Genomic DNA, 25808 nt, shown 5'->3' on the forward strand with positions numbered 1-25808 from the left:
GCGGCTCCCGCGCTTCGTTTCGGCGCGGCGCAGGGATACACCCTGGGGTGCGTCACGTCAGGCGCTGCCGCGCGCGGGAAGGCTCAGTCGGCGCCGGGCGCTGACGGGAGGGGGGACCGCGGCGGGCCCCCGCGCCGCGTGAGGTAAGAGGCGTCCGGGAGCGCGGCGTGGCGGGGAGGAAGGGCCGGGAGCGGGGGAGCGGGCCGGGCGGGCGCGGCTTTGGGGCTGCGGGGGGGGCAGTTGGGCCGAGCTGCTCCCCGCCGTGGCCGCCTGCTCGCCGGGAGCCGGGACACCCCAGCCGGAGCCCGGGCTCGCAGCTCCGGCGTCAGCTTCGGCTGCGGCGTTCGTCGCTCGTAGGGGCTGGTGGAAACCGCGATCGGGGCGCTTGGGGTGAGGGAAACCGGAGGCTGCCCTTGCCCGTGGCCTGCGGGTAAAGGCTGCTCCTCAGGCCGCTGTCACACTCGCCCTGCGGTGCGTTTGGCTTTGGGGGTTTTTTTCGACGGGTGTTTTATCGAGTGAAACGCAGCCGGGAAGTTCGGAAGGGTCGCTCCTAGCTCCGCTCGGTTCCCTGCCTCTTCGCTTGTCGCTTTCAAACGTGCGATATTCAATCGCGCTTTTTTGAGGATTGCTTGTCCCGCGTGGCTCCTGTCTATACGGGAAAGGAATGGCCTGTCTGGCTGTGCAAACGCCGGGGATTTGGGTTTTTTTCTCTTTTTTTTTTTTTCTTTTGCGAGCGAAAGGCCGTTTCTCCCTTCGCTGTGTATGCGCGGGCGGAGAGGCGCCGCCCTTTGGATCGTGCCTGTCGCGATATCCTGGCAGCCGCTCAGCGTCCTGTCGCCGCCCTGCTCGGGAGGACGCAGCTCTGCTCGCTCGGCCTCCGGTTGCTTTAGAATTAAGCCTCAGGCTTTCCGTGTGGGTCGGGGGAGGCGGAATGCCTGGGTCCAGGTGAGGAGCAGCGGCTGTTGGCATGAGAACCGTTTGAAGTTGCGTGTGGGATGGAGCGCAGCGTCTGTCGGGCCTGAATCTTTGTGAAGGCTCTGGTGGGTAGTGTGTACCGGTAGCAGATATAAAAGCAGCATAACTGGGGTTACGCTTTCTCTTGCCGCCCTGTGTAAACACCAGTTTCTCCAAACGTGCCCTGCCTTCAGCTTCCCGTGTGCGATTGCAGTGGTTGCTCACCAGAAATAGTTCCCAGCTTTCCACGCAGGCAAGCGTGTGTCAGTGGCACTGAGATTCTTCTGCTCGGTGTTGGAAAATGTCTCTTGAGCAGAAGTAAAAAAAAAAAAAAAAAAAAATTGATTTATTTTCATAAATACACAAGGCGTTGTTTATATGAGGAGTAATTTTGATGTTTTTCTGTAGGTAACATTCCTTACATCTGAAGATGCCGCTCCTTGGGAATATTGTTGTAATTAAACGGAATGGGACTGATGGAATTTGTTTTCCACTCACTGCAAGTTCTTGTTTATTTGGAAGGTGAGAATTAGTTGAGGACTTGCATACATTGAAGTAATATTACTGATATTTTTCCTGTAGATTACATGTTTTAGTACTTGCAAGAATAAATGTTTATTTGTGAATGACATTTAGGGGAGGAAGGTGATATTGGAGTAATATTAATTGTAAGACTAAAAAGCTGGACCTAAATATTGTTACTGCTTTTTGTCCTTTCCTTGCCAGAACTACGTTGTTATTGTTGTTATTGTTGTTATTGTTGTTATTGTTGTTATTGTTGTTATTGTTGTTATTGTTGTTATTGTTGTTATTGTTGTTATTGTTGTTATTGTTGTTATTGTTGTTATTGTTGTTATTGTTAAAGTTCCTGGCCAAAGGAAGTCTGGGGAGGGGATTGAAAGTAATACACAGCTGACAAGCAAGTGATGGTATTCTTTAATCCAGAGGCAGTTTCCAGATAATTGGCTAGTGAAGAGAAGCAAGGTACATGGCTTAGATTCAACCATCTTCATTACATCAGTGCTCTTCTCAGTTTTGTTTTTTTTTTCTCTAAAACCTCAGTCATGGGCTATGTCAGCCAATATCTAGATCTAACACTAAAAGTTAGTAAGAACTTGAACCTCTTCCTCCAATCCTGAAACTCGCGTTGTGTTACACAGTGATAGTGAGTTTGGAGCTTGATCCAGCTATTTTACATTAAAAGATAAAATTAATATACCTGAATGGTGTATGTGAAGACTTGACTAGATGATCTTACTATAAATAAGCTTAAAAAAAAAATTTTTTTACTACCCTTAATCTAGGTCCATTCAGCACTTTACAGGCTGCTAGATATCTTAAATAACTGTAATTATGGAGTCCAGAATTGGATTCCGTAGTGAAAGTCTATGGGAAGCACTCCAGTGTCAATAATACCGTTCGCTGTCTCCGGCAGAGCTGCCCGGACAGGCGGTACTTACTGGCACAAACATTAATTTCTGGCAGCTGCATCGGTGAGAGGCGTCAGGTACTTGGGTGAGCAGTACCTCTGGTATGGTAGCTGGTGTGTTCGCTGCCTAGGACCTACAGCGTGTCAGAAGCATTAGACATTAGGTTAGAAAGAAAGGAAGAGAAAGTCTGTACAATGAAACAGAGCTTTCACTTACTCACTGGTTTTAAGAAGGTAGAAGTGGCTATCCAGGTGAGACCAAAGGTCCAGCTACCTCGTGTTCTGTCTCGGAGCGATCAGGAACGAATGCCTAAGAAAGAGCTTAAGAGCACACACTGGTATTTTCTAAAAATATTCCACAAGTCTTCAGCAACTTGCAAGTCAGGAAACAAGTAATCTCAAACCACCGGATATCTGTTGTAGAAATGCCTCTTTCAGCTTGTTGTGAACTGCTTTTTTCAGAATTTGGGTATTTTGCCTTTTTTTTTTTTTCCTGATAGAGATTCTAGAAGTGTAAGCTCCTGTTATTTTCTTGCCACGGTTGAAAGACTTGGGTAGTTCATTTTCTTCATGTTAGCAAATTTAAGGAAGCGTCATGCCGCTGTACAATTGTTAGCTGAAAAGATGGGAAATTGCCTAATTCTGTAGCAGTCAGATTCTCCTGTCTTCTGTGTTTCCTGAAACTCAAATTGTATTTTCATCCACAGGAGAACAGAATGTGATATTCGCATCCAGTTGCCTCAGGTCTCGAAAGAACATTGTAAAATTGAAGTAAATGAAAACAAGGAGGTAAGATACCCGTATTTTAATGACATAACGCATTGCATTGTTGCATCTCATCAGGCTGCTGAAATGTTTGTTTTATTTTTAGGCGATATTGACTAATTTAAGTACAGTAAATCCTACGCAGCTGAATGGTGGTTGTTTTGAGCAACCTGTACTGCTGAAGCACGGTGATGTGTTAACGATTATTGATCGTTCTTTCAGGTAAGTGCCAGTGACAAAGTGTTTATGCCTCGGTCCTAGAATGTGTTCTGCAGGCAACCAGTGCAGAGAGCTTTGTGGATGCGGGCTCGTACTGCTGGGTGAAGATACTGAACGTGGCTGTAAATAAATGGGAAAAATTAAAATGTCCTTTTACCGTCTTCAGAGATGGAAGTTAATGTAGTTTATTTCATATTTCTTCACAATGTCTTGCAGAACTTCAGAAGACAGGATTGCTTAAAGATTTTTTGTCACTTTTATGTTATGTTAAGCTAAACCAGTAAAGATAGAATTGTCTAGAGAGATCGTTTTGATTTTGTTTCAAGGGTAGTCAGTTTTACGGGAAAATGTACAAGTATATTGATGTAGTTAAAGCATTTAAAAGCAGTATGTGCATGTTGTTGGGAGCAGACAACTATTGCTAGGTCATTTATCCTAATGCAATTTAGTCATCAGCTATGTGACAAAAACTAGTTACCCTTTTAAATTCTTCTTCCAGATTTGAATATCCTCTCCAATCAACTCCAAGAAAGAGGCGTTCCAGAGCTTCAAAAGATGAAACACTGCAGGTAGTTTTGTGGCCATAGGATTACTTATTACAAGCACATCGGTATTAGTAGTGATATGGTATTCTATTTCCTTGGTCTGTTTTCTGATTAGGAATAATTTTTTTTTAGCCATATACTACCTTTCTGCTTGAAAATACAATTAAACTCCTTCAGATGAATACTTTAATTTTAGACTTGTTTATTTCTGGTAATAGACACGTAATAATCTATGATGTTACTAATACAGGTAAGCTATTCAGAATTAATCCTTTCAAGGGAAGATGGGGCGCAGGAAATGCAGAATATGGGCATTGGTAATCCTTGTGCTTTAAATGGGGAACTTTACCCTAGAGAATGAGCATTCTTTTTTTCAAAAAGAATCTGGTGTTCTGTGTACACTAATGTACTGTTGGAATTTATAAATATCAAACTAAGGCTATCTTTTAATAATTTATTTTCATGAGCTGCTTGTTCTTTTTTGTTCTCAGCAAAGTTTTCTCCCTTAAAGGGAACGGTATTAGTTTGTGAGTACTGTAGCTTTTGAAAGATTTTTTTTTTTTATTATTATTTTAATATTAAAGTTCTCTTAAATAAAAATCTTCCTTTAGGTCTGGAAAGAAGGTGAGATTCAAACGTGCTTGTATATATTCTTATGCTACAGCTGCTTTTACAGCTAGTATTCTTCATGATAAAAGAAGACTTAAGCGCTTGCTATATAGGGCCTGAAATGAATATGGGTTATTGTTCTTAAATTTCAAATCCTAAAGTATTTCAAATACTTTTAAGTCTGTTCAGTAAACAATGCATATACTTTTATAAATCTAGTGTTGTTCAATGTAGAGTTGAAAGCTAAACTGTAAAATATTTGTTGCTCTGCTGTAATGTTGTACAAATTTACAGGTTCTTCATGTTCAGCAGGTGGCAGAAGTGGAATCTCTACGCAAACAAACTTCAGGATCTAAAACGCTTCATGCTTGCGGTTGGTACCTGTTTTATGGGGGCTTTGTTTTCTCTTCCCTCTTAACTGCATTTGTTCTTAGCATTAGAGGAAAAACAAGGTTGAAAAGAGCAAATGAAATGTATTTAAAACTTTTCAACCTGAGTAGACTACACTTTGCTGCGTCAGTGTACTGTCTCATCATACTTTAATGCTGTGATTTACCAAAGCTAAGTCCTGCCAGGAGAAATCCATTTAATTGCATCCAGACAAATAGGCAGTAGCAGCCTAGAATTGGCAAAATTCATATATAGTGCTTTAAGTGATTTGTGCAAATTCCGTTTAGGAAGTTTATAGCTAAGAAGGGAGCTCAGTACACCAGCTCTGCAAATGCAATGCAAATGTCTGTTGAAAATGATATGTGAAACAATTCCCTATTACGTTTTACTTTTCAGTGGCATAGAACAAGTATGACATGAAAAATTCAGCTCTGTGATTACAATTTAACTTGCAGTTCTCATGTTAACCTGGAATACAGCTAGACCACTTTTGAGCAAATATTGCATTATATCTTCCTAATATGAAATTGAAACAGGTATAATTTGGGGGGGGGGGGGGAAGCTGGACATGACCCAGCAGTGTGTGCTGGCAGCCCAGCAGGCCAGCCGTGCCCTGGGCTGCATCACCAGCAGCGTGGGCACAGGGCGAGGGGGAGGATTCTGCCCCTCTGCCCCGCTCTGCTGAGACCCCACCGGGAGTCCTGCGTCCAGCTCTGGAGCCCTCAGCACAGGACAGAGCTGGAGCTGTGGGAGCGGGGCCAGAGGAGGCCCCAGCAATGATCCGAGGGCTGGAACCCCTCTGTTGGGAGGACAGGCTGGGAGAGCTGGGGCTGCTCAGCCTGGGGAAGAGAAGGCTGCAGGGAGACATTATTGCGGCCTTCAAGTACCTGAAGGGGCCTACGAGAGAGGCGGAGAGGGACTTTTTGTAAAGGCATGGAGTGATAGGATAAGGAGTAAGGGCTTTAAACTGAAAGAGGGGTGATTTAGATTAGATATAAGGAAGAAATTTTTTACTCTGAGGGTGGTGAAGCCCTGGCCCAGGTTACCCAGAGAAACTGTGGCTGCCCCCTCCCTGGCAGTGCTCAAGGCCAGGCTGGACGGGGCTCTGAGCACCCTGATCTGGTGGAAGGGGTTCCTGCCCAGGGCAGGGGGGTTGGAACTGGATGATCTATAAGGTCCCTTCCAACACAAACCATTCTGTGATTCTAAGAAAGAACAGTTTGCACCAGCTGTTTCGTGTAGACCTGGTAAAAATCTGCTAGAGCTGCTGAGTCTGGGTGGTTATAGACTGGTTAAATGCCAGGACTGCACCTTCCCATGCTTGTCTTAAGTTACGTTACTTTCATAGGAAGATACAAGGTTTGTTAGATGGAGGCTATTTAGCTACAGCTGATTTTTGTGACAAATGTTTGTTCCATTGCAAAAACTCTAGGCTGTTTCCAAGTGTTCTGTTTCAGTGGGGGGTTGTGAGTGCAGCTGTATTCACAGGATGATAGGCTCCCCAACACTCCTACGGTACAACAGTCTTTGCTTTGTTGTTCTACCAACTTTAACAGAACAACTTGCGAGCTCATTAAAAAAAAAATATATAGATGTCTGAAGTTGGGTGAAAGCATTCATAGAAAGATCTAACTTCCTGTTCTTTCCGTTTCTCTTCGCCCCTCTCACTCTTTTTCCCCTTTCCTAGAAGATAATTGACAGGCTTTTCCTTGTATGTCAGAGTCTCTGCCTTCATCTTTACATGAATTAGTTCCCACCACAATTAAGTAAAGTCAACATGTGTCAGTATTTGTTCTGGCGAGCATTCATGCTGATGTAAAGTCGTGCTGAGAAATAGACCTTGTAGATGTAGAGATCTACACGAGGTCTTAAAAAGACATCTCTATGGGATGAACTCTATTAGCTTGCGTATAGCCCTTGCTTGTGGAAAAAGCAAAGCGAAGCATGCTGCCTCAGCCTGCCTTGGATGCAGCTTACAGGCTGCAGTGGAACGGCAGCACATGTGCAGTCGCTCACTGTGTCTCATCTGGGAAGTGGCAGCTCTGCTTTATTGTCTGGCTTTACCCTAAAGAAGCGTTGCCACAGTTCGAGCAATACAGCAGCCACGTAAACGCAGCACAAAAACCAAACTGAATTGTGGTAAGCCGGTCTAAATGGTTGTTTAATTCTGTGCTCGTGGATTTGTCTTGTGGCAGCCCTGAAAGATGAATATGAGCCATTGATGATGAAGAAAAACAAAAGTGTGAAATGCCAAGTGCCTTACCTGAATATGGGATAAATTCCAGATTACAACTTAAATTTTAGGTCAAACATGTAGATACTAATGTTTCTATTATGAGAGAAATTGTTATTATTAACAGAGCTTTATTTACCTTGTCTTGGACCCCGGTTGACCATCTTGGGAGAAGAAAGGAAGGGATTTTTGTCTGTATTTATCAAACTCATATTTGCAGTTTGCAATTTTTGAGTAACTGCATCTGTATTACTTTTTGTTTTGCTCTACTTACTTCGTAGATAATGCTGACTATGAAGAAAAAAAGGCCAAGGAAAATAAACCAAGTACAGAGGAGAATACTTCCAAAGCCTTACCCATCAAACTACAAACACCCAAATCTTCACAGAGAATACGTCAGTTTAGTAAAAAGCAAAATGAAATGTCTCCCTTTAGTAAACTCTATGAAAAACTAAAACATGAGATTAAAGTGAAAAAACCTCTGCAAGAGGGAAATGTGTCTCAACAAGCTACAAAGGAAGATGGCAAGACTGTTCTGCTAGAACCAAGTGCTCGAATTTCATCATCAGGTTGTGCTTATGATCTGGGAAGCCTGCCTAAAGAAAAAGAAGTAGGCAGAAGTGAAAATACTGAAGAATGTACCATAAAAATAAAGCAAAAAGTAATAAGTTCAGAACTTAGTGGGATCTCAGCTGTAGGAAGTGCTACCAAGAAGAGTTCTACCAGAAGTCCTCGAATTTCTGTTTCAAAGGAGGTGTCAACAGATATTTGTCAAAGAAGTCCCTTGCAGGATGATAAGGAGCTAAGTACAGCAGACAGATCTAAAGGTACTGAAGTTACAACCAATACCAGTAAGGAGAATGATGGAAATGCAGCATTTTCACTGAAGCCGTGCTCTATAAAATGCTTGGATTATGCAGATAAAATGAAAACATACAGCTCTGCAATAGCAGGAGATAAACTAGCACAAACGACTAACACGACAAATATTTCTGAAGTAGATAAATATGTTCTGTCTACACCAACGCCCAGAAGAAAGGTTCCTCTGCTTTGTTTCATGTCGCCTGCCAGAGAAACAAGTGGAATGAATCCTGGTAATACTGATACTCCAACAACTCGACGACTTATGTCATTGAAATGTAAGTCTTTTTCAGAAATTTTAGCTGAAACTGAAAGGGAAGATTCAGCATGCGGAAATGATAGCCTCCAACAACTGCCCTTGGCAGGAAATAAATGCTTAAAACAAAGTCAAACAACTAAACAACATACACCAGGAAAATCTGGAGAAGAACAAGTGCTGAAAGCAACTTGTGAACAGCCCAACTTTGTTACCTCAGGAGAGGGACGTTCTGAAACTCTTGCCTCTTTTTCTAATTCCAAGAGTCCTAGAAGAAAGAACAGGCAAAGCGCTGAATTATCAAACAAAAGCGTCCATTCACAGACACTGGCTTCACAGGAGTCACCATCAGAACTGGCATCTCCTGCTGGTCAGAAATCTGGCTCTGGAGGAAAAAGGGGTAGGCCAAGGACCTCTGGACTGCTGACTGAGAAAGCAGTGGAGACAAGTGCCGTTCAGGAGCATCAGGAGAAGACTGCAGACCAAAAAGACAGTGGAGCTAAAGAAGAGCTGGCCACGAAGGGGTGTCCTCAGAAACAAGATTTGGAAGATGCCAGTGTTAAAAGACCTGGTAGATTGTCATCAAAAAGAAGGTCTTCTGGAAGCACTTCTGTACGGAAGGATAATGAGGCTGTCTCAGAAATTAATATTTCTGGCCTGTTTGCTGAAGAAGAATCAGGTAAGTATGTTTAGTCCCCTGCCTTGTTGTTTTTGTGTTTGAGAAATTCTCGTGCGTTTTTATGAGAATTTTTCCATTTACATAAGATGTAGAACTCATTGCTGACGTATTAATTCTAAAATATTTGTTATGTAGTTATATTTGACCATAAAAATACACAATAATATGTATGAAAGTTTACTCAATCTATTTCTCTTTAAGATAAGTTACCTTCTGATATGTTTCCAACTTGAAAATGCATGAGTAAGCACTGTTTTTTATGCTGGTTAAAATGTTAACTTGGATTCTTAGATATGCAGAAATGTTTTCAATTGTTATTTTTAGGCAAGACAAAGACAAGAACTAAGAGAAGTGGCAACTTGTTACCTCAGCCTGTAGGAAAAAGAAAGAGAGTGTCTTTTGGTGGTCATCTAAGTCCAGAACTTTTTGATAAAAGTTTGCCTCCCAACTCGCCCCTTAAAAGAGGTGCAATTCCTGCGAGACTGAGCTTACCGTTTGGAAACTCTCCACGTGCTGTTCTGAAAAAGGCTCAGGGATTGAAGCATTTTGCAGTCCAGGTACGTGTTAAGACTAATCAAGTTGCTGAGACAATTAGTGTGAGCAGAATTTACAAATGCGAAGACTTCTAAAAATTAACTAAAAATTAGTAGTAAGCCTTGTTGGGATATATGTTGGGAAGTGGATATTTTAATTGCAAATTAGAATGGTATTTGAAATTGGCAAATTTTAGTCAGCATTTTTGTAACTTCTTGATTGTAGGAGAGGGCTCAGCTTACTCTTTAAATCTGTCTGTCTTGATACAGGAGGTATGTTTTTATTCACCTCGCATGCTGTTGCTCATTCTCATGCATATGCGGGAGCATATTTCTGTACGTTTGTGCGTAGCAGCAGTGTCTACAGGCTCCAGTTTACCATAAAGAACAGAAAACTGAACAGTAGTTTGTTGGCAGACTGCAAGCTACTGCCATGTGGTTTGGCTAGGACTTATAAAACATTTGCTGTTGATTTAAACTAGGTAAAATGTATATAGTGTACTTGATGTGAACAAAATGTTTGAATGAAGTAGAATAATGAATTAATTTAATTTATTCAGTTGAATTTGCATGTGTCTTTTGAGACTTGAAATTTAAAACTTGTTAGAAGTTTGTTTTCAGAGAATAACATTTTAATAACATTTAAGGCTTGTTCAGATGATCTGATGATATTTATACTATTGTATTTGCTTGTCAGGGATGTAGATGAACATTTGTAGTTCAGCTATGTGCGGTAACGTTTTATCTTTATGGATTTTCTTTCTGAACATTTGCAGAAAGAAAAAATGTCACCAAAAAATTTGCCATCCCAGAAGTCCCCAGCTGCCTCGTCCCCTGCCTCTGGGAAGGCAACACCTAAACTTACTTTAGGCTCTCCAGCACCTGACAAAAAAGGGCGTTTCTCTATTTCTCTCGTCACGACACCATTACCAGTTGCAGAAGAGAACGATGCTGTTGCAGAAGACATGAAGAGGAAAAAAAGGGAGAAAAATGGTGCTCGAGTGGAAACACCTAAATCTTCTCAGGTTAACCAAGCTGGTAAAACCTTTTTAACAGCTATGCCTGACAAATTAACAAGAACTGCGCAGCTTGGTCTGAAGGTCACTCCCATGAAGAGGAGAAGTGAGTCTGTAGCAGTTATCAAAGCAAAAAGAAGAAGTGGTGCCTCTAGAGCCAATTTGCTAGGTTTGTTTCAACAATTAATTTTTAATTTTAATGTTAATGCCTTAAAATACAGGAACAAAACTGAAGTAAGCCTATTATTTCGTTATGCAGAGGCCACCAAACGACTGACCATATCTTCTGATGGTTGTTGGAAGCAACTGGGTATTGCAAAGTGTTACATTCTTGTATTCATAAAGCAAATTACTAAAGAATATGTAAAGCTGTATTTAGAACACAAATCTTTATGTTCAGAAGTTGAAAAATGGTAGAATTAAGGTTGTATTTGCAAGGTTAGTTTACAATAGTGATTCTTCAAGTTCTTTAAGGTCAAATAGTATTGAACTAAATGAAGTTGTATCAATTACATCAGTTTTTGATTTGAAAATGAACACTTTATAGCAATCTAGCTTCAGTTTGTTTTCTTTCTGCCTTTTTTTATACACAGTTCACAACCTTTCTCCAGGGACTTGACTGCACTTAACTGTTGACAGTAGTATATAACAGATATGATTAAAAAATAGGATGATAACTGGGTGTTAATTTGAACATTTGAGGCTGAACATTTGAATTTAAATGTTGAACACTGATTTGAAATAGTTTTGATAGCATTGGAAACATTATGATAGGGGAGCTCTGGTTCTTGAAATTTTTTCCTTTGAAGAAACTTTCAGATAAGGTATGTTTGTCATCTTTTTTTGTAAATTAAAGCAATTTAACTTTCAAAGCCAAATTGAAAGCTTCCCAGCAACACCACCACTCACCCAGGAATTTTTATCACATTCTAACTATCTCCATTTTTTGTAGTGTTACTTTAAAGTTTTGAGCAGTGTGCTACATAAAGTGTCTCAGTGATGGTGTCCTCATTATTATTATTACATGATGACATAAAATCACAGGCCTTCACAATACTTCCTGGTTAATAGAGCTTAAAATGGTATTAATCTTTTAGCAAAACAAGTGGTGGGTGTTTTTTTTTTCCGTGGCTTTGGTTGTTCCATTCATTTTAATAGCAGCTGGGTACTTCACAAATATTAGTGACATACCATTTTTCACCACCACTCTGTAATGTGCAAGTGTTTTTTAATATCAATGCATCAGTTTCTCACATAATATGAAAAGAACACGACAGTTCTTAAGTTTTGGCTGTCTACTTTCTATCCAAAATAAAACTCTTCGTGTTTCCAGTGCTTTTTAGATCATTTCCTGCATACTTGGCATTTTGCTAAGTGTCCTGAACACCCTAGCAATGACAGCTTTTGAAAGTTCTTTTTATTTACAGACTGTCCCCAACTTGCACAGCAATTCTGACAAGAGAATAATATCTTTTTCTTCAGGAATGGCATTCCCCTTTTTATCTCTATTTAAAAATATAATCGTTTCTTTTATATGACCCCCGTGTTTTCGTAACCTGTTTCTGAAGTAAACAAGGCAGATGTCCTACCAACTTACAGCTTTATTTACTACACAGCTGTAACTGATTCCCTGATTTCTCTGCTGTGTACAGAATGATGCTCTGATAAAGACAGCCTTGCTTTGGGACTTTTCAGAGTATGGTATAAGGTGAAGGTAGGAAAAATTATGGAAAGTCTGTGTAGGTCTAAATGCTGTAAGCAGTATAAAGAAATAATTTCCAGACTACAAAATTCCTTGGGAAAGTGATGAAAGAAAAACTGGATATGTTTCACTTAGAAGCTGTTTCTCTGAAGTTAAATCTCATGTCCCACTAGGGAACAGCTCAGGTATAAGGATGAACGAGACTGAAAGGCGCATGGCAAGTTTCTATTGGGAAAAATGATTTCCTTACAAAAAGAATGAGGGCAGAATTGGGTCAGCATTCAGTTCTAGGATCTAACAGCTATTTGACACTGCATGAAGCTTTTTGGTGTTGTGGAAAGTTGCTGCGCTGGGTGCTTGGACACTTGTTAAACTTCAGCTGAAATTGGGTCTTTCAACTGAAAGCGTTTCACAGAACACTTTAATATAGGTGTTGTCAGACATACAACAAGCACTTTCCTATGCCTGACTGCAGCAAAACCACTGGAAGCGTAAAGAAATAATTGTGAATTTCCATTTATACAGCTGATAATTAAAGTGGTTATTTCTCTTTTGCTTTCTAGTGGCAAAATCTTGGGCAGAAGTGGTAAAATTAGGTGTTGCCAGACCACAGTCAAAGACTGTTAAAAAAAGTGTCCAAAAAGCAAGATCCCTTAAGAAGATAACCCAATCACCAAAGGTATGCTTTTTCTTTTTTCATGTTTCCTTTTTCTTTTTTTTTTTTATAACCACATAACAGCTTGTAGGTATTTAGCTACAGAATCTGAAAGCTTATCATCTTCTAGTATGGTGTTAAATGGGTGTTGGTGTCTTTGTCACAACATACAAGAAAAGTAGATTTAGTATAAAAGGAATCTTTGTTTACTAACAGCCCCCCCCTCTGCCCCTTCTTTCCCCTCTGCAGACTCCAGAAAGAAAAATAAAAGGTCATTTTAGTACAGGTCATGCAGAGTCACCTGCTACAATAGTTGTAGGTAGAGCTTATTCCACCAGAGTCGGAATGGCTGGACAGGTCCCTAAAGTGGTGAAAAATCCTACCATGAAGCTGAACATGAAAATGGATGAAAGCTTCACAGGTAAGTTTTTTTTAAATTCTGTTGCTCAATCTGCCAGCTGCGTAGTTCTTTTGTCAAAGTATTTGCTCATTTTTCTGAATGTAATTTGTAGGAATGACTGAAATGTTTAAAACTCCAGAAAATAAGAGTGGAAGAACGTCACCTATGGACAATGATCAGCAGACTGATTTTACACCAATGTGTACAGCAGCAGAAATTTCTGAATTGCACACTCCTGAGGAATCTGGTAGGTTTGTTACATGAAAAAAAAAAAGGAAGTGTTTAGGTGTATTTAGGGGTAGTGGTGTGTCTGCTGCTTGACACAATGAGTGGCCTCAGCCTAGGCAGACTTCACGTACTGAGATGAAGCATCTGACAGCTCATAAAAGGAACCATTGATTTGTATCATGTATTAAAAGACATTTTTGTAGTTCCAATTAAGAGTAGGTGTTATTTTCTTATTCGTTCTATTTGGTGTGAAACTTCAAAATGTTGAGGTACTGTTTGAGGCAAATCTTGCGCTGAGGCATGGCACTTTCTTAAACAGTTGTCTCTGAATACATCTAAATCCAGTCACAAAGCGTCATGGTAGGGAGAAATTATTGTGTAATGTTGTGGAAAAAGCCTGTTTAATTAAACAAAAAAAAAGATAGGTTAGAAAGATTTGTATTACTTTGTTGTGCATCTTTTGCTAGGAACCGTGCATACCAGTTATTGTGTCCTTGTATAACTCGGAATTCTTGAAATTAAAATTCTGTTTTCTTGAGAATTTAGCAAAACTGAGCATCTACTGAAACACCAAGAAAAATCAAGAATAAATCTTCCAGTACTTAAAATAATAATAAGGGTTGAAATGTATTTTGATTTATTTCAGATGTTGAGGAAGATAGGCTTAGGTATAACGAACCTTGGTATAACTTCAGAAGGGAGTCTGGTAAAAAGTGTTTTCTTTGAAAAGAAGAACTGGTAGTGGTCTTCATCCACTTGAAGATGTCTATTATCAGCTGTTATTTAACCAGTTATATTTAGTGCTTTCCTTAAGTTGGTGGGCAAGCCCTTAATCTTAGATCCTATACGCATCAATCCTGTCTGTCATGAACGCTTTAGTTTCATAATTTAGGGAGTGTGGACCGAAAAAACTAGTTTATTTCTTAATCCTGCTAGACCAGGAATTTGGAAGGAGTTAAACCATCTTATGATGGGGACTTGACAGGATAGGAACTACAAAGGCAAATTATTGCTAGATCCTACAAGCCTCGATTCAAAACTGACACCAGCAGTACTTTATTTCTAGTTTAAATAGGAGGGTTATGTTTTTAAAATGAACAGGGAGATAGTTTTAAGACTGAGATTATTGTTGTAGTTAAGGATAAGGGACTCCCCGAGTTAACCGGTTCCTCCAGCGTGTAGTACTCTTAGTTGTTACTGGCCTGCAGGTAGAGACTCATTAACTGCAACTCTGAACCTGGTCATCCAACCAGTTCTTTATTCAACCAGTTGCCCATTCATCTAGCCTCTGATCTTCTTGTTTGAATACCAAAGTATTGTGGGAGACAGTGTTGAAAACCTTGTTAGAGTTGCATTAAATAATGCCCACTGCTCTCTTTTCATCCACAAATCCGTTCTTTTTGTCGTAGAAGGTAGTTGCATTGGTCAGGTATGATTTGCTTCCGATAAACTGATACTTACTGTTCCCAGTCACCCTGCTCTTCCTGTGCCCAGAAGTGTCTTTCAAGAGGACCTGCTCCACTAATTTGGCAGGGACCAAAGCAAGACTAGCCTTTCAGTATTCAAGGCTCGGTTTTGAGTATGTTATCCTGGAAATAGCATTTCTGGCATTATGAATTTGGTCTAAATTGTGTTTCAGGAAGAAAATACAACTTCCTCCAAAATCTTCGGTAAATCGGTCTGACCAAATGTTTTTCCATAACCTTTCCTTTGTTTCAATTCTTTTTGACTAGTGGGAGGAATGGTGGCTGCTTCTGTTGAGCAACAGCGTGGTTGTGCTTGTTCTAATTCGCATGCGTACTGCGCTAGGAAACAACGAAGGAAACTAAGAAGCTGGCACTAAACAGCCAGAGAAATTCACTTTTTCCCAAGCTTTCCTTTTGATTATCCTTTTCTGCTATGCGTAATGAGCAGGACGCAAAAGAATCCAAGAGTTCCAAAAGTCAGTTCCTCTCCAAGGACCATAATGAGTGTTTGTGAAAAGTGTCTTTCCGAGTACAAGCCACATGCAAACAGTGTAGTTGGCGAATGTTATTGCGAGATCTCTGTCCGTTATTTTTTTGATGGTGTTAGGAGAGGTCATGGTTGACTGCAAGCTGGCAAATATCCCAAGTTTCAAGATGGCTAAGAAGGAAGACCTTGGTTATTACAGGCCTCTCGGTCTCGCTTCAGTGCCTGGTAAAATTATGGAGAAATTTTTTTTCTGGGAGTTCTTGAAAAACACTTGCGAGACAACGCAGTCATTGGTCATAGCCTGTATGGATTCATGAGGGGAGAGTCCTGCTTAACCAAGTTCATTTCCTTTTATAACAAGGTCACCCATCTGGTCAACGAAGGGAAGCAAGCCAGTAGATGTGGTGTTTTGGGATTTTAGTAATGTTTTTGATACTGTCTCTCAGTATCCTTCTGGATAAAATGTCCAGCAGACAGTTAGACAAGTTCGTTATATGTTGGGTGAGCAACTGGATGACAGGTTGGGCTCAAAGAGTTATAGTACATGGGGTTACATCAGGCTGGTGGCCAGTCGCCAGTGGGGTCCCCCAGGGCTCAGTTTTAAGGCCAGTGCTCTTTAACGTTCTTATAAATTATCTGGACACAGGAATTGAATGTACATTAAGTTAGGTTTGCTGATGATATGAAACTAGGAGGAGCAGTGGACTCCCTTGAGGGTAGAGAGGCCTTACAGAGAGATCTGGATAGACTGGAGAGCTGGGCAATCGCCAACCGTATGAAATTTAACAAGAGCAAGTGCTGGATTCTCTACCTGGGACGGGGTAGTCCTGGCTAGATGTACAAACTGGGGGGCGAGAGGCTTGCAGAGTAGCCCCACAGAAAAAGATCTGGGGTTGATGGCCAGTTGAACAGGAGTCCCCAGTGTGACCTGGTTGCCAAAGGGACCAACCGTGTCCTGGAGTGCATGAAGCCCAGCATTGCTAGCCGGTCGGGGCAGACGATTGTCCCACTCTCCACTGCACTGGTGCGGCCCCAGCTCGAGCACTGGGTGCAGTTTTGGGTGCCTCAAACTAAGGGCATCAAACTATTTGAGTGTGTCCAGAGGAGGGCAACCACGATGGTGAAGGGTCTTGAGGGCAAGACTTAGGAGGAGCAGCTGAGGTCACTTGGATTGTTCAGCTTGGAGAAGAGAAGGCTGAGGGTTGACCTCATCGCTGTCTACACCTTCCTTAAGGGGGGCCGCAGAGGGGGAGATGCTGATCTCTTCTATCTGGTGACCAGCAGTAGGACATGAGAAAAGGGAACGAAGCTGCATCAGGGGAAATTCAGATTGGACACAAGGAAGAGGTTCTTCACTGGGAGGGTTGGTGGTCACTGGAACAGGCTCTCCAGGGAAGTGGTGACGGCACCCAGCCTGACAGAGTTCAAGGGGCGTCTGGAGGAGGCTCTTAGTGATGTGGTTTGGTGCTAGGTGGTCCTGTGAGGAGCAGGGAATTGGACTCGGTGATCCTTGTGGGTCCCTTCCCACTTGAGATATTCTATGATTCTGTGATATAAATTTTATTAAAATCTTTTGTCATTTTTTCTTCCTTTGTGTCAGAAGAGTCAAGTGTATGTTCTTTAATGTGAAAACTTCTCATTTATATCTGGTATTGCTTCAAAACACAAATTGCAAGAAGACCCTCGAAATTTTAGGGACAACAGAAAATTCTAATTTTTATATCTGATTAAACAAAAAATAATCAATATTTTGCTAGTCAGTTTTTCAAATATATGTTTATCTTGTAGAAGCTAATTACCAAATCGATTGCTGGTGCACTTTTTTTGATTTTCATGTGTAGAAGGCTCTGGCTGCTTGAATTCATTTTACTTAGTTATACAACAATTAGAATGCTTGGATTTTCTGCTTAATTCTTTGTCCAAATTACATATTTCCTAATCTGCTCTTATTTCAGGAGAGATGATGGTGTCACCGTTAAATAGCTCAGATGCTTCAGAACAGAAACAAGATAGTCCAGGCATCTATCACTTTTCTATTCTTGATGCAATACCCACAACAAAGAAAAAAAGAAAAGGTATACTGGAAGAAAATAGTAGTGTGCATAGTTTGTCAATAATTCCAGAAAAACAAGCATCTTGGGTGACATTGGCAAGTAGAAGGAAGACCCCAAAGCAGAAGCCGGAGCCAGTTGAGGACCTGTCGGGCATCAGGCAGCTCATGAAGACCCCAAAGCAGAAGCCGGAGCCAGTTGATGACCTGTCGGGCATCAAGCAGCTCTTCAGGACCCCAAAGCAGAAGCCAGAGCCAGCTGAGGACCTGTCGGGTATCAAGCAGCTCATGAAGACGCCAAAGCAGAAGCCGGAGCCAGTTGAGGACCTGTCGGGCATCAGGCAGCTCATGAAGACCCCAAAGCAGAAGCCGGAGCCAGTTGATGACCTGTCGGGCATCAAGCAGCTCTTCAGGACCCCAAAGCAGAAGCCAGAGCCAGCTGAGGACCTGTCAGGCATCAGGCAGCTCCGGAAGACCCCAAAGCAGAAGCCGGAGCCAGTCGAGGACCTGTCGGGCATCAAGATGCTCTTCAGGACCCCAAAGCAGAAGCCGGAGGCAGCTGAGGCCCTGTCAGGTATCAAGCAGCTCGTGAAGACCCCAAAGCAGAAGCCGGAGCCAGTTGAGGACCTGTCGGGTATCAAGCAGCTCATGAAGACGCCAAAGCAGAAGCCGGAGGCAGCTGAGGCCCTGTCGGGTATCAAGCAGCTCATGAAGACCCCAAAGCAGAAGCTGGAGCCAGTTGAGGACCTGTCGGGCATCAAGGAGCTCTTCAGGACCCCAAAGCAGAAGCAGAAACCAGAGCCAGCTGAGGACCTGTCAGGCATCAGGCAGCTCATGAAGACCCCAAAGCAGAAGCAGAAGCCGGAGCCAGCTGAGGACCTGTCGGGCATCAAGCAGCTCTTCAGGACTCCGCAGGAAGAGTTGGAACCTGTTACAGATGAAATTATCCTTAAAAGATTGCCGAAGACTCCAGTACAAAAAAGAGAAGCAGTAAAAGATGTGGCAGGTGTTACTTCAATGAAGAAAACTCCAAAGCTGAAATATCAACCGGTAGAAGACATGATTGGGGTCAGCCGTATTTTCAAGACACCACACCAGAAAGTTGAACCTCTGGAAGATATGTATGGTGTTAGTAGACTAGTGAAGACTCCGAGAGAGAAGTATCAACCAGTTGATGATTTTGTGGGTCTGCAAAGGCTTATGGCAGAACCCAGGCAGAAATGTTCTGATTATGAAGTGGACTATGTTGGAGTTGCGGAAATGTTTGATATACCAGAGGAAATTAAGGTAAAATACTTTAGCTTTTGGAAGGAATTTGCTTAGACTTTGATGCCTGTGGTTGAAATGAGTTCTTAGGCCTCCTAGTATGATACCTTGTGTGTTACAGAACAATACAGTTAATATGTCATGCCCATAACCTCTGGAGGAAAAGATACTTTTCAGAAAAACACCTCGTGTTGTTATGAAAACTGTAAAGATGGCAGTCGTTTTTCCTTGGTAGCTTTGTGCAGGTGAATGCCTGCCTGCTAGAAGACATAGCTTATTACAAATGTGAATCTGAGCACTTGTGTTTTTATTCTGATCATCTGTTTCTGTTATGTTTAAAACACCCTTTAAATTGCTTACAAACTACAACCAAATTCTTTCTCGGCCCTCCTTTTCATAAGCAAGGCGTATGGTTGTGGTTTTTGTTTTGTATAGATGCTTCCTACCCTGTAGATGAAGTTTTAAGCTGTCTTTTTTCTTTGCGCGTCCAGAAGTGCTGAGCTTTTGAGAAAGCGTGTTACTGTGCATCAGTTGGTGCCTCACTGTGCCCCTAAGTCTTTCATTCATTGCTTCCCGAGTGGCTGCCAGTCTGACAGAGGTAGCTGTATCGCTGCACTTGCGGCTGCGTTCACATGTGTCTGCTTTGAAGGAAACCTAAGTGGTGCTGAGGTTGCTCTGGGTTACCATTCTGACCTGATAATTCACAGCTTCATCACTCTTGTCATCTGTGAATTTTATTAGTATTGATTTTTATGTTCATTCTGAGATCCATAGGTAAAATGTCGAGTATCACTGGGCTTAACGCTCATCAGTGTAGAACTACAATAAAACACTACAAAATACTCAAATGATTTGGCTTCAGTAATCCGGATTCCTTTAGAGCACTCATTTAGACACTTTTCAGCCAATGTAATGAATACTTTAACTCTATGTAGTGTTTGTAATATTTCACTTTAAAAACTGCTATGCTAGCTCAGATGGCAAGTATTAAGTTTGATTATATTTGTGTGCTAATATAAAATACATGGATGCAGTTACAAAATTAAGTTGATTTCATTTTTAGAGAAAAGTATTTGACAAGACTTTTTTCAACAATTACTATATGTTTTTTTTATTGGTTGTCTCCATTATTTCTTGTCCTGCCAGACATGCATGTATTGATTATTGTTTATTCCATTAGGTCGGATCAGTAAATGTTATGGATTCTGAGCAAGAAGATGCTGCACCTCCTTGTACTAATTCCAGTCATAAACATGGTAAGTACAAATACTTTTGCTTTAATTAGAGGAGCAATGAATATACAAGGTAATATATGCTATGAGGAAGTTTTAACATATGTTTTAGAAATTCCAAAATACACAGTGTGAAGTGTGCACAGCTCGTGGAATTTGTGCAGTCATTCATCCCTAGTAAACACGAGGTGCTGGAATTCTATTGGTGCTGAAGTAACAGTGTGGTAGTTTGTTGGTGCAGTAATGTTGGCATCTCCAAACATACCAGTGTAAAAAAGCCTGATGTTAAGGTCTCCACTTGAAAGTGTTTGCAAAGAAAGATAATTTTAAGAACATAGTTTAAGCCTATGAATGCTACATACCAAATAAACTAATCATCTTTGATCGGAAGCCTGGGCTTTAATCTAGGAGCTGGTTAAAATAGTTGTTGGTTTATTTTAAAATTAAGAATATTAAGTGGGGTTTTTTTGTTTGTTTGTTTGTTTGTTTTTTAGCATGATGACTGTTAGGAAACTTGAAAATCTCAGATATTTTGTTCAGGCATAGTAATACATAACTTTTGTTTGTGCTCTTTTCTATGTAAAAACTTTGAATGGGGGAAAAAAACTTGTTTTAGAAGATAAAGGAAATATTTCACAACGTGAAGATTCTCAACAGAAGGAATCAACTAGTGAACACCAGTCTACCCAGAGACCAACAAGGGGCAGATCAAGGAAAACAGTACATACTGCTTCAGCAAAGGAGTGTGAAAAGAATTTGGATTTAAAAGATTTGCAAGGTCTGGAAGAAAACAACACTCAAGAGGAGATGGGAGAGATCAGTACTTCAGCTTCAGTACCTGAAAACAAAGGAAGAGGAAGGAGAACAAATCGTTGCATACGAGAAGAAATTGCTTCAGAGTGCCCCGATCAGGAAAAAGTTGAAACTCTTTCATTTGTGGAACCGCATGGAGCTATGAAACAGGCTTTGCAGGAGTATGGCACCAGTGATGATCCAACCAGAAAGACAGCGAGTGTATCAAGTAGCATTCAAAATGAAAATTATCAGTTGGAAGCAGGTTTGAAAGAACCTGAAAACAAACCTAATGCAGGTGGTGTGAAAGACAATGAAGAAAAGCTTCTGTTAACTGGTAAGAGGTCTAAAGGAGTAAAAACAGTAGAAGACCCAGAAGCACTGATTCCACCTAAAAGAGCAAGAAGAGCTAGAAATGACCAAGTTAAACAAGCTTCTTCAGAAGACCATCGTGGGACAACAGTGAAGCTTCATAAATACTCTTCGGCAAAGAAGATACAAAAAGATGAACAGGCTTTTGACAAAGACAGTGAGACTACCACAGCAGAAGAATCTGAAAGCAGAACTAAACTTGAAATAAAGGTAACAGAGAAAAGAGTTAAGTCTTTAAGAAGTGCTAGAAAGCCCTCAGCTGAAGTGAAATCAGACGTTTGCGGGATGGCACTTCAAAATACAGAAAACATTCATAAAACTAAGGAAACTTCATCTGCCACTGATACTCAAACACAACCACGCATCAAAAATGAGATTAAAATATCTCAGGGAGATGAAACAGAAGATGCTCAGGAAAATACCACAGAGGCATCTCAAAGATTAAAGGCAGAGTCACCTTCCGGAGAGACAAACAAAATGCCAGTTACTGCTCTGAACTTGGAAGCAAACAAAAGTGCAGTACAAGAAACAAACAGACCTAGAAACAGGAGAGGCAAGAAAGACTCTTTGGAGAAAAAGACTGAATTTCCTGAAGTTGTAAACAATATAGAACCAATTACTCCCAAATTTAAGGCAGAAACAGAAATGGTCAAATCTTCTCCCAAAGATTCTTTGGGCTCTGTTTGTGTCGAGAATACATACCAAGTCCCGAAGGACCACAACAACCCAGCTGGCACATCAGTACCTGCAGCAAACAGTGACAGCCTTGCTCCTAGCCGTCAAAAGCGGACGAGAAATGCCCAGGGAATACTGAAACCAAAGCAAGCTGAAATGCTGCAAGAGAATCAAGCACAGAACAATGGAACTGCATGGAGAAGAGGCAGAGGTAGAAAAGTTAATTTTAAACTGGAAGAAGCTGTTTCCAAGGTGATGGGAGGAAAAAGGAGTTTACCTGGGGATGACGAAGGGGTGACTTATAAACATAGTCAACATGAGACTTCAGAAAATCCTTCTTCACAAGTAAGGAGGAGCAGAAGAAAGCAAGCTGATTCCATTCCACAAACAGCTTGTTCTACCTATTTGGGAAAACAAACATTAATTGCAGATCATACTAAAGATGAGGCTGTTGTAAAAGAGCAAGATTCGGCTGTGGAAGCTACTCCCTCTTCAACAGAAGACAATCCATTGAGACGAGGGAGAAGACAAGAGGTTGCTACAGCGTCACAAACATCTAGATCTCTTTCTATCAGAAAAAGACGTGGGTTGCTAGAAGGTGATGATAAAAAGATGACTGAGAGAGAAGAGCAAAATCCAGCTTTGCAGGCAAATGCAAATGCTTCAGCAAGATACAAAAGGAAAAAGATTGATCTAACAGCAGAGGCAAAAAGTTCATCTTCTCTCCAGAGAAAATGTGGCTTGTCAGAAACTGATGATAAAATGGAGAGTACTAATGAAGAACAAAATACACCTTTGGAAACAGTGTCCTGTGCGAAAGAGAAGCCGGTAGGAAGGGGCAGGAGTAGAGGAACTGCTCTGTCGTCACACACAACTAATTACATTGCTCTTAGAGGAAAAAGTGGTGGAGAAGCAGCTCCTAAGGAAGATCAAAATGTTCCATTAGAAACTTCTGATTCATCGGTAAAAGAATATCAGCTGAGAAAAGGCAGAAGGATAGAAAATGCCTTCTTGTTAGAAGCCACAAGTTCTATTCAGGGAAAACAGGGCTTGTCAAAAGAAAGTGCTAGAAAGAATAATGGGGCAGCAAAAAACCTGATTTTGGGAAATTCTATTTCCCCCCCCAAAAATGATCTTTCAAAAGGCAACTGGAGTGAAGTAATCAGTTCACTGGCTGTCAGTTCCACCTCACTGCAAGGTTTGCCAGAAGATGGTAAGAACAAAACTGCTAAAGAACAACAGAGTAAGCTTTTGAAAGCAGCTCCGTCTGCAAAAGAAAACCCATTGAGAGCGGGCAGAAAGAAAACAATTTCTTCCAAATCTGAAGAAAATAGTTCCACTTTTCTCAGGGGAAAACTTGGCTTGCCCAAAGATAGAGGTCAAAAGAGGATTCTTAAAGAAGATGAAGATACATCTCTAGAAAATAATTCATCCCAGGAAAAAAGGCAATTGAGGAATACAAGGAAAAAGGTAGAATTCACATCAGAAGCAGCTACTTCTACTTCCATCTGTAAAAGCAGCAACTTGCCAGGAAATGGTAACACTTTGGAAACTCAAAATCTGCGTGTGACGTCTACTGGCCCTGAAAAAACTGAACAGCCTGGAAAAGGAAAAGAGCTTAACCCTCTGCAACAGGCAACTTCCACTTCTTGCAGAAGAAAATGTCAGTTGCCAGCAGATGACTTGCCATCCAAAACCCTAAAATCAGGTGAGGCAAGAATTTGCTTTCTGTTTTCTGAGTATAGCAAAGTTATTTGTGGATATAACAATTATGAGTACAAAATTCTAGTATTGCGATGGGCTGCCATGCTCGAATACAGGTGGACAGTAGCTCTTCAGTATAGCAAGGAGAGTTAAATAAATAGGGTCTGTGTCACCTTATGTGAACAAGAAGGTTTTCCTGGGTAGAAGGGATTGGTTTTGTGGGATATGACATGTATTCTTCCTCGGTTGGGGTATTTGGATGTCTTTGTGCTCTTCTGTAATACGTTCTTACTCAATGCATGACATTAAATTGTAGTTTAGAGTAAATACAGTAACTAATTGACATGCAGAAGAAGGTGGCAGTGACAGTCACGTGTTTGTATCCCTGTTGCTCATCTTGTTTTCTCCTACATACCATCTAAGCTCCCGCTTTTGAATCTCCAAGTTTTGGAGGACCTTGACTAGTCAGCAGCTGTTTTTTGAAGTTCCTGCTAGAAGGGCTTGAAGCTGTTTTTTGACCTAAAAAGACAGCAAAAGTTCCTTGGGTCTCCTATTTCCTCCTTTACTGTTCTGCTTTTCCCAGGCCAGTAAAACTCTCGCTGCAGACATCTAAAATATTCTCTGGTAGAAAATATTACCAAATAAATATATGCAAATGGAGATAACAATGAATCTTTAGAGCTGCATATTGAGGAATTTCCTTCCCAGTTGTGTTAAAAGCCTTGTCGTGATTTGACCAAGCCCTTTGTTTCATTCATCTGTGGCTCTTTCCCTTTTCTATTGCACCTGCTTATCCTCGTAGAACGTGTACGTCTATTTTGCCATGTATCTGTCTTGGTTTATTGAGGTTTCTTTTTTTTCCACTTTACACACTCACTAGTTCCTCCTTCCTGGTACTGCTATACGTACTTGCCAAATGATTGATCTCTTCTGATCCTTTACTGCCTGCCCAGGTAGTTTCTCTTTCGGGGAGGTCGCCTTTCCCCACGTGGATTTGAGTCATGATGGTTTCTGTGTCTGGTGCTTGGTTGATACTTACCTCTTGGAGCAGCTGAACTTTTTGTGCTATAGAGATACTTAAATAGGTGTCTAGTCTTTTTTTACAGTGAAAAGCCTGACTTTCCAGCTTTGTCTGGACCATAAAGCAGTTACTATATATTCATTTTTGCAGGGCTTTTCTTTGATGTTTGGTATGTTTTAGTTTTACATATCAGTAGAAGGAATTTTAGCTAAAATGGTAGCTAATTGGTTTTGGTGCTCTCATTAATGTTAACCTACTTTCAGAAATAGCTGTAAGTCCTCAGGGATCGATCTTAAAGGAGATTGGGTGTACAGAAGTACGGGGTTGTAACTGGTTTGTTGAATTCATAGATGTAATCTTTGGAATGTAGTCATCAGGGGCATTGCCTTTAAAAACAATGTGACTGAAGATTGAATTTTGTATAAAATGTTTGGTTTATGATACAAATTTACAGTTGTTTTTTTGTGTACAAATAGAGAATGATGAACATGGATCGCTACAAAAAGGAAAAAGAAACAAAGCTAAAGAAGGACTTCGCGAAAACGTAAGGGCTACTCGGAGTGCTGGAGAGACGGATAGGAGGACAAGATCAAGCACAAGAACAAGTGCAAGAACAAGAAAATAGTGTCAACAGTCACAGAACCAGTTTTTAAATAAATTCATTAATTGAAATTTCAGGTTTTTAATGTGAATTGATTTGCACTTAGATTTTAAACTCAGATTTTGTAAAACAATCACTGAATTATATGATCAAAATGTATTTCTCAACAGTTTACAGATACAGCGTAGATAACTGTTTTAATAGGTTTGTCTATATGTGGTGGTTCCTAAACCATGGGGTGCTTGTGCAGAACTGCAAATATAAAATGAGTCTTTCTGTAACAGCATTTATCCCCCTTTTTCTGTTGCTAGTACGGCAGTCAGGAAGCCGTACTACTTTACTGCCAGTGTAATTGTAAGCTATTTTCTTAAACTTTCGTGTGCTTAAGTCTTATTTTTCATTACAGTTCTGTAAATATTCTTTAAAAAACTATAGATGTATTAGTAGAACTATTGTGCTGAAATTTTTATAATTATTTTTTTAAAAACTTAAGTTCATTTTACTGAAAAGGGCAGATTTGTAAGACATTAAATTTGTAAACAATTTGGGACTAGTGTGTTCTATGTTCTTTAAAACTGTTAGGAATGTGTAATTACTACTGTCCTCTTAGAAGCATATTTCAGAGATTCATCCTTCCTAGCCAAGTGGCACTTGCAAGGCTACCGTGG

The 25808-nt window shown here is 40.8% G+C and overlaps 1 protein-coding gene across 1 annotated transcript; it reads left to right on the top strand.

Annotated features, from left to right (window-relative positions):
- Positions 1–1384: 1384 nt before the first annotated feature.
- On the top strand, positions 1385–25512 carry MKI67 (marker of proliferation Ki-67). The gene is made up of 16 exons (XM_075424399.1): positions 1385–1476; positions 3091–3172; positions 3255–3370; positions 3867–3936; positions 4816–4894; positions 7426–8940; positions 9265–9498; positions 10230–10658; positions 12755–12870; positions 13096–13267; positions 13359–13493; positions 17383–18032; positions 18093–18764; positions 19924–19999; positions 20592–23522; positions 25016–25512. Exons 1-16 carry the CDS (start codon positions 1385–1387, stop codon positions 25162–25164), a joined length of 7518 nt encoding a protein of 2505 aa, XP_075280514.1. The 3' UTR covers positions 25165–25512.
- The last annotated feature ends 296 nt before the right edge of the window (positions 25513–25808 follow it).

This window comes from Opisthocomus hoazin, chromosome 6 (genome assembly GCF_030867145.1).
Source record: "Opisthocomus hoazin isolate bOpiHoa1 chromosome 6, bOpiHoa1.hap1, whole genome shotgun sequence".
Classification (NCBI taxonomy): Eukaryota; Metazoa; Chordata; class Aves; order Opisthocomiformes; family Opisthocomidae; genus Opisthocomus; species Opisthocomus hoazin.